Genomic DNA, 9,848 nt, shown 5'->3' with positions numbered 1-9,848 from the left:
GAAAAACATACCTTGCTCATGGATAGGTAGACTCAACATTGTGAAAATGTCAGTTCTACCCAAAGCGATCTACAGATACAATGCAATCCTGATCCAAATTCCACTGACATTTTTTAATGAGATGGAGAAACAAATCACCAACTTCATATGGAAAGGGAAGAGGCCCTGAATAAGTAAAGCATTACTGAAGAGGAAGAACAAAGTGGGAGGCCTCACACTACCTGATTTTAAAACCTGTTATATTGCCACGGTAGTCAAAACAGCCTGGTACTGGTACAACAACAGATACATAGACCAATGGAACAGAATTGATAATCCAGAAATAAATTCATCCGCCTATGAGCAGCTGATATTTGACAAAGGCCCAAAGTCCGTTAATTGAGGAAAAGACAGTCTCTTTTAACAAATGGTGCTGGCAGAACTGGATAAACACCTGCAAAAAACTGAAACAAGACCCATACCTCACACGATGCACAAAAACTAAACTCAAAGTGGATCAAAGACTTAAATATAAAATCAAAAACGATAAAGATCATGGAAGAAAAAATAGGGACAACACTAAGAGCCTAATACGTGACATAAACACAGTACAAACCATAAGTAACAATGCGCAAGCACCAGAAGAGAAACTAGATAACTGGGAGTTCCTAAAAATCAAACACGTATGCTCATCAAAAGACTTTAGCAAAAGAGTCAAAAGACAACCTACAGACTGGGAAAAAATTTTTGACTATGACAAATCCGATCAGCGTCTAATCTCTAAAATCTACAAGGTACTGCAAAACCTCAACAACAAAAAGACAAATAACCCAATTAAAAAATGGGCAAAGGATATGAACAGGCACATCACCAAAGAAGATACTCAGGTGGCTAACAGACACGTGAAGAAATGCTCATGATCATTAGCCATTAGAGAAATGCCGATCAAAACTACAATGAGATATCATCTCACACCAACAAGGCTAGCATTAATCCAAAACACACAAAATAATAAATGCTGAAGAGCTTGTGGAGAGACTGGAACACTTATACACTGTTGGTGGGAATTTAAAATGGTACCACCACTTTGGAAATTGATTTGGCACTTCCTTAAAAAGCTAGAAATAGAAGTACTATCCGATCCAGCTATCCCGTTCCTTGGAATGTATCCTAGAGAAATAAGAGCCATCACGCGAATAGATATATGCACACCTGTGTTCATTGCAGCACTGTTCACAATAGCAAAAAGATGGAAACAACCTAGGTGCCCATCAATGGACGAATGGGTAAACAAATTATGGTATATCCACACAATGGAATACTATGCAATGATAAAGAACAACGATGAAGCCATGAAACATAACATGGAGGAATCTGGAGGGCATTATGCGAAGTGAATTTAGTCAGTCACAGAAGGACAAATATTGTATAAGACCACTATTATAAAAACTCAAGAAAAGGTTTAAACACAGAAGACAACATTCTTTGATGGTTATGAGGGTGGGGAGGGAGGATGAGGGTTATTTACTAACTGGATAGTAGATAAGAATTATCTTGGGTGAAGGGAAGGACAGCACACACTACAGGGTAAGTCAGCACAACTGGACTAAACCAAAGCTAAGAAGTTTCCTGAATACAGTCAAACACTTTGAGGGACAGAGTAGCAGGGGTAGTGGTCTGGGCACCATGCTTTCAGGGGACATCTAGATCAATTGGCATAAGAAAGCTTATTAAGAAAATGTTCTGCATGCTATTTGGGTGAGTGGCATCTGGGGTCTTAAAAGCTTGCAAGCGGCCATCTAAGATGCATCAATTGGTCCCAACCACCTGGAGTAAAGGAGAATGAAGAACACCAAAGACACAAGGAAAGTATTAGCCCACAAGACAAAAAGGGCCACATAAACCAGAGACTTCATCACCCTGAGACCAGAAGAACTAGATGGTGCCCAGCTACCACCAGTGACCACCCTGACAGGGAACACAACAAAGAGTCCCTGATGGAGCAGGAGAAAGGTGGGGTGCAGAACTCAAATTCTAGTAAGAAGACCAGACTTAATGGTCTGATGGAGACTGGAGGAACCTCGGAAAGCATGGCCCTTGGATTCTCTATCAGCCCAGAACTAAAACTATTTCCAAGGCCATCTCTTCAAATAGGGATTGGACTGGACTGTGGGACATAAAGTGATACTCGTGAGTAGTGTGCCTCTTAGCTCAGATAGATACAAGAGACTAAACGGGCAGCTTCTGTCCGTAGGTGAGATGGGAAGGCAGAGAGGGTTAGGAGCTGGTTGAATGGACAAGGGGAATCAGGGGTGGAAAGGAGGAGTGTGCTGTCACAGTATGGGGAGAGCGGTTAGGGTCACATAACAATGTATGTATAAATTTTTGTATGGGAGACTAACTTGAAATGTAAATTTCATTTAAACTACAACAATAAAAAATTTTTTTAAAGAATGATTACAGCAAGAAAACCCCATGGGACAGTTCCACTGTATCACATGGAGTCGCTATGAGTCAGAATCAACTTAATAGTACCCAGTAACAACAGTTCATCTTCTTGGTGAGGGGGCATGTGATGTGAGCCCCTGGAACCAATAAGCCTAAGAAGCTTTGCTCATTTTTCCACCTCTTGTGTAGTTTCAGGATTTGCTTCCTTTATTCTGAAAAGCCCCTCAGGTCCTTCTCTACAATATCTGGTGTTGATAATAAACTTTTACCTGGAGTTCAAGAGCCTGCTAGGGGTTATTGACCTACAGTAGTTTTGCCAGAGTATTAATAAGAACACCAGGCCCAAGACAAATCCAATGAAGTCCTTTTGACTTCAGAGGTTATATCAGGAGGAAATTTCACTGCCTTCCCAGTGGGGACAGAAGCACAGATTCGTTCTAGCCTCAGAGAGAGGGTTGACAATTATCAGCCTAAAATATTTGACTGCATGTGACACACTTCAGTGATTCCTTTCTCTCTGTCATGTTAGGAATGCCACTCCCAAGTCCTCTAGGGGTGTCAGTTCTCATTTCAAGTATTAATTTTAATCTCTACTTATCCATTTCTTCTAGGCAGCTGCCAGGGACTCCAGTCACATTTTTAAAGTCATCCTTGTTCAGAATATTTTTATTTTTTTCCCCAGAAGTGGTGACTAGTGTTTTTCATTTTTTCTGTAAACAAGAATGGCAGCTCTGATACTGAAGCATTCTAATGGGCTGTTTAAGAGCTTCTCTTAATTCAGAAGTTACATAAAGCTGGGAAGATTCCATTTTGGTAGAATGGCTACAAACAAAGAATAATCCAGCTACTCAGCTACTTATCACCTTGTCCATTTTGGACCTTTCTGCATTGTCTGTCTTATAAACCTCTATAAGGTTTTTCATCTTTTATCAAACTCTCCTGGCAGCAACTTATTTCTATTAGCAGAATGCCACAACTTATCTCTGAAGCGTGCAGTGAAAGCAAACAATTGGGTGAGCTTACATCCTTGAACAAAATCCAAGTTAAGGAAGATTTTAGAATTTTTCCATCTGTTCATCTTTCTCTTTCCATAAATTGTAATCCAAGCAAACTTCTGTTCACATATCTGAAGAACAATTCTACAAAACACCAACAGTGGAAAATACTGCTTCCCTTTGGATTTTTATGTCCCTAAAACGTTTGAATGTCACAAAATAGTATCCCTCTTTTACTGTATGCATTTTTTAGTTTCAGAGTATTGAAATACATTGTAAATGGTGGTTTGTTGTTGTTGTGTGCCCTCAAGTCAGTTCCGACTCATAGCAATCCTACAGGAAAGAGTAGAACTGCCTCATAGGGTTTCCTAGGCTGTAATCTTTACAGGAGCAAGTCGCCAGGTCTTTTCTCTCACAGAGCCATTGCTGGGTTTGAACTACCAACCTTCCAGTTAGCACCCGAGCGTTTAACCATTGTGCCACCAGGGTTCCTCATTAGGGAAAAATTCCCAATGATGCATGCAATTGGCAATTCAGAACATTCTATGGAAATTCCGTAACAGGAGAGATACCAGAAGGAACAGGACAAACTGAAAGAAGAATGGGAAAAGGCCCAAAAGGAGGTGGAAGAGGAAGAACGTAGATACTATGAGGAGGTAGGAAACTCCTGAGAAGAAATTTGACCTTATAGTCCTAATTTGTCAAAGTCTATCAATACTCTTTGTGCCTATGGCATGTGTATGCATGTGGCTATGTCTTATTCTCTTTACTCAGAGCGGATCCCCATCAACCTTCTTAAAAGGGACAGATCATATAGAATTGAAGAGACCACAATTCCCCAAAATTTGGTTTGTGGTAAGGGTAGATTGAGCCATGGTCTGGATATATGACATAATTGTATCTGTTATTTAGTCAGAGATTTGAAGTCCTTATTTATCTTAGAGAGATGACATGGAAGAATCAATGTTTTTTGTTTATTCATTCGTTTGCTTGTGGTGAGCATTTTTGATAGCAGTAAATTAATTTTATGGGGATAATTTTGGTAACAAGTCTAAATGAAGATGTCCTTACCACTACATTCACTACATAGTACTAAGAAGATTTGAAGGGAGAAGAATTTTGTTTTTTTTTTAGATAAACAAACCAGACCACATTAAAGAATCTGAAAGGGACTACACTTCACGTATATTATTAAAAAATTTTTTATGATAAAAATTGTTGTGAATTTTATCTTCAACAATAATTTTTGTGCATAATCAGATCACTAGAAGCATTTCTAATTAGGCTTCTTGAATCACAGTAACTAATTTGCAAAGACTTTGTTTTCTAAATTAAATGCTAATTTCTAAATCATTCCCCATCTAAAATGTTATATGATTTGCATGCTTTAGGAAAATGATAATTTTTTTTTAATGCCCTGCTTGTTTGCACATATTCTGAAGTTTTTCCTAAAGTTCCTAATAAAATTTTTCTCATGGCAAATGTGATTTTTCGTGTTTTAGGAACGCAAGATAATTGAAGACACGGTGGTTCCATTTACTGTTTCTTCAAGTTCTGCAGACCAGCTGTCCACGTCCTCCTCCATAACTGACAGCAGTGGGACAGTGGTGAGACCATAGATTAAAGACCTATTTGTGAAATAAATAAACACAAGTAGAAGTACAGAACCACAGGCGACATTGTCCCACTAGACTCAAGAGTTAAATCCAGGACTGGCTAATGCCCTAGAATGCTGCCAGCTATGACATGGCCATTGTATCCCATTGTACTGTCACTGCCCTGGCTAAACCCTAGAGTCATTTCCTGAGGAGTAGTAAGTCGCTACCCAGGCAGGATCTGCCCTGACAGGCTGACAACCAAAATCTCTCCACACCTGGCTGGCAAGATCCCGATTAACAAAACCACATGCTGGAAATATCCTTCTCACGCCAGGTTTCCAGCTCATTCATTCATTCAGCAGATATTTGTGTCTCTCTCTGCCATGCTTTCCTGTGCACTGGATGGTAGCAGCCAGCACACCAGCAATACGCTCTCCACCAACCTCCATGAAATTGCTTCTAGCCCCACTCCTAATATTCCACAAGAACTTTAAGTATGTCTTAATGAGCTAGAAAGAGCTAGAAAAGCTGGCCTACCTCCACATCCTGCAAACAGGGTCATAGAGGTACTAGACAGACATCATACCAAGACCTGGATAAGCCATCAACCCATTGTTGTTGAGTCAATTCCAACTCATGGCCGTCCCGTGTGTTACAGAGTAGAACTGCTCCATAGGGTTTTTTTGGGTGTAACCTTTATGGAGGCAGATCGTCAGGCCTTTCTTCTGCAGCAGTACTGAGTGGGTTCAAACTGCCAGCATTTAGGTTAGTAACTATTTGTACCACCCAGGCATCTTGGGTAAGCCATAATCTGAATAAAATAACCCATGGACACTAGAAAGCCATTTGCCCTGAAATGAGCAAACCTGTGACTTATTTATTTTTTTGGAAAAGTGGCTTTCTAATAAATGCACTTTCGTGATCACTTATGAGAGAGATGCAGATGATGCATTTATTCCAAACAGTTGGATGTCAGTTACTGTTCAGTTAATCTGAGCAAAGAATGATGACTTCACTGTGTTTTAAATTGTAGGCAACATGATTGAAAAATGCCTCAAGTATCTCATGGCCAGAATGTGTTGTTGAATGTGTTTAGAAATTTTATTCAGGATTATCCTTTTTCTTCCCCTCAGAATAAGATGGACTCGGAAAACTGTCAAGAGGAAGAACAAGAGAGAAGACAGAAGAAACCATTCCAGGGGGATGACAATGACTTATTGCTTAAGAACGGGGAAAGTGACCCACTGGAGGAAAAGAGGAGGTATGAACCTGTACCAGCCTGTCCATCAAAATGTGGCAAAGCCAGGCTCTCCCCAGTTACTCCCAGAAAGGGTACCCATTGCTAATGCAAATCATATTCAGCTTTGAAATCATCATTCCAGTAATACAGTGCATATTTCTTAGACACAGTCTAATAGCTCTGAAGTAAATGTCCTTTGGATAGTGAATATGAATAGGCTTATTTTTAAAATGGAAGAAACGTTTTTTAAATAAGGAGAGACAGGGAGAGTTTTTGCTTAGGGAACACTGAGTTTATGTTAATGGTGGTGGAATATTTTGGAAAAGGATAGCTATAATGGTAGCACAGCATGAAATGTAATCAATGTCATTGAATTTTATATGTGGAAGTTGGTGCTGGTGAATGTTTTTGCATGTATATTTTCACCACCATAAAAAAAAGAGACTGTATAGATTATCAAAGGAGCATGTTGTCTGTTCAAAGCCTTAAACCTAGATATCATTCATCTGAAAGAGTGAATGTATATGGAGGAAGAGAGATTGAAATGAGACCGAGGGGTCCCACTACTGTGGACCTGAGCATTGCCAATAGTATCACCTGAGCTGTGAGAGGTCACATTTATTGTTAATGATAATATAAAGGATACCCAACAAACTATGGGTGATTGTGGGTAATCACCCCACCTATGGGTTCCAGTATGTGCTGTGGGAGATCAGAACAGGATACTCAGAAACCCCGGGAGCATTCAGAGCTAGCTCAGACTGGAAGAGACTCTGGTCGTAGCCATGGACTGTAGTGGGTTTACTGATGCCACCCCAGGGCTAACCTAGAAGGGACCTGCAGGAGGCTCAAGAGGCAGAGTCCACCAGCATGTTTTCAAGAGACAGGTGTTTGCCTCTGGAGCTTTCTTCAAACCTAGCTCTGAGATACCAGATAGGTGTTGTCATTTTCATGTACATGTGTGCACGTACACACACAGCACCTCTGTAAAGGGACCTGAAGACAAAAAAGGCTATCTGAGTGTCATTTTCAAAGACTGGCCAATTTGCAAGGTTGGCTGGGAGCTGAGCTCTTCTGCTGGGGCTTTGCTCTGAGAAATCTCCTATGCACATCAGCTAGAAGACTGGGTGACTTGTAGACTATAGGAGCTCAGGGCCCATGTCCAGAGACTGCAGAACACTTTGGTTAGCACATCTATTTCCAAATAACACTGTTTAAAGGGACTTTCCAGTTTTATGAAATGAAAGCCACTGGTCAGGAAGGTTTACATGATGTTGATAAGCATTTTATTTGAATTTTTGCTAGATCTCTGGACGGTCCCTGTTGTCACCAGCTTTTCTTTCATCTCTCCTTTCTTTGTAACCAGAATCCAATAAAAGGCCATTAACATGAATTAACATGGGCAGTAAAGGTCCCATGTGTCCCAAATGATTTCTACAATAAGTCCTAACTCTCTTGTGAAAATCTGGAAGATTCCAGTTAGCTCTGGCATCTCTTGAAATGATTAGAATGAAGAATTTCGTGGACAGGGAGGTAGGGAGAACATCAGAAATGATGGTTTCTCAAGCTTGTTAAATTGATGGATGATGAAAATACATACCATTTTACAGTATTTTAAATCCATTTCAAATCTAGTTTAATATTAAAAAAAATAAAATTTTTAGTCCCGTTTCTTTCTAAATATTATAATTAGCACTTCCATGTTTTATGTAGTAGGAACAATGAGTTTAGCTCTGTTGCTTTTACTTCTGTTCTGAAATAATATTTATTTTAACAGCCTAACTCAAGGGGCCCTGGCTCATTCTGAGAACCCTGTACCAAAAGGAATCCACCAGGACCAGCAGCTGGAAGCAGAAGCTGGGGCTCCACACTGTGGGATGAACCCACAGCTATCTCAGGGTAAGAATGGAGAAGACCAACCCCCATGTTAAATTAGTGTTAAGACTCCTGCATCATCATGGCAGATGTGACCTCTGCTGGCTGCAGGCTTCTCCTTACAGGATCCGGACTAGGGGCTTATGCTACACAGTAGAGTTAATAAACTTTCACCAGAGTCTACATGAAATCACTGGGGACCCAAGGAGACCTCAGCAGGCATTAGCATTTGTCTTAGTTTCCTTGTGGTGCTATAACAGAAATTTATTTTCTCACAGTTCTGGAGGCTAAAAGTCCAAATCAGGGTCTTGGCCGTGTCAATTCCTTCCTTCACGGTAGCCCCAGGCGTTCCTTGGTTCTTGGTGATCCGCACATGGCATCTCTCTTCCTCAGTAGGTGCCAACTTGTCTCTGTGTCTGTGTTGCTCTTTTTATAACTCAGAAGTGATTAGGTTTAGGATTAGGATCCTGTAACACATATTTTGGGGGTACACAATTCAGTCTATAACAGCACTTAATGAAAAAGAAAGTGAGTTTACAGAAAACCTTTGACCTTTGCAAGCAGTGCATTTTAAGACTTCTTCAGTTTTCCAAATTCCACCTGAGGACATAATTTCCCCCATACAATGCTTATAGACCAAACAAAAAAACCCAAAAACAACCAAACCCATTGCCGTCGAGACGATTCTCAGAGCGACCCTATGAATGCTCATGGAGGAGTAGAAATCCACAAAGCCAGGCTGAGATGTGGCTGCTGGGAGGTGGTGAGGTTCCCATCAGCTCCCCTCCCCATTCCACCTGTACTCCTACCCATGTCTCCTATATTCCAGGCTCATAACCACAAGATTTGAATTTATTCCTCACCAAAGCGGTCAAATTCCACATGCCATGGGTCTTCAGGATCTTTCCTGGATAACTCAAACCTCAGATGTTGAATCCATATTGCTGTATAGAAAGCAATGCTTAATGAAAGTTTATTTTACTGAATTTTTTGCATTATTCTATATTCTGACCCTTCTTTGACTTTTTTAACCTCATGAACTATCTTTATTGCTTTATTAGTATTAATATTACTATTTTTCTAAGCATATGAACTTACATACTATAAAATGGTTCATAATCTTTGCATCCTGAGTTTCATCTTGACAGTATGTTGTGAGCATCTTCCCATATCACTAAATAGTTGCAACATCATTTTCAAGGATTTCTAAAGCTGAACAAGGAATGACTTAGACAAACCCTATTGAGGGAATTTAAGTTGTATTCTAATTGAAAATGTATCTTTTATGTGCACATTTGTACATTTGCCTAAGTATTTTCCTAGGAGCCTTCTTTGATTTTGAATTTCATGTTTATGTGGTTTTTGTTTGTGTATTTGTTTAACTTTGCCGATTTTTTATTTTACCACTGAGGAACCTTTGAGAATATTTGCTGCTGGCAGGTGAATTTGACTTAAAAGCCTAAAAAAGGAGAGATTATATTAAGAGGTGTTGTTGTTAGATGCCGTTGAGTCGATTCCAACTCATGGTGATCCTATGTACAACAGAACGAAACTCTGCCTGGTCCTGTGCCATCCTCACAATCGTTGTTATGCTTGAGCCCATTGTTGCAGCCACTGTGTCAATCCATCTCGTTGAGGGTCTTCTTCTTTTACGCTGACCTTCTACTTTACCAAGCATGATGTCCTTCTCCAGAGACTGATCCCTCCTGATAA

At 40.1% G+C, this 9,848-nt stretch overlaps 1 protein-coding gene across 1 annotated transcript in view; it reads left to right on the top strand.

Annotated features, from left to right (window-relative positions):
• Nucleotides 1-9,848, top strand: part of LIMCH1 (LIM and calponin homology domains 1) — a 455,814-nt gene that overhangs the window by 430,076 nt on the left and 15,890 nt on the right. The window contains 4 exon segments of the mRNA XM_023738915.1: nt 3,986-4,078; nt 4,925-5,029; nt 6,154-6,281; nt 8,038-8,159. Of these exon segments, the coding sequence (XP_023594683.1) occupies nt 3,986-4,078; nt 4,925-5,029; nt 6,154-6,281; nt 8,038-8,159 (448 nt within the window).

This window comes from Trichechus manatus, unplaced genomic scaffold (assembly GCF_000243295.1).
Source record: "Trichechus manatus latirostris isolate Lorelei unplaced genomic scaffold, TriManLat1.0 scaffold00126, whole genome shotgun sequence".
NCBI lineage: Eukaryota > Metazoa > Chordata > Mammalia > Sirenia > Trichechidae > Trichechus > Trichechus manatus.
This window is presented reverse-complemented; position numbering and strand designations above follow the sequence as displayed.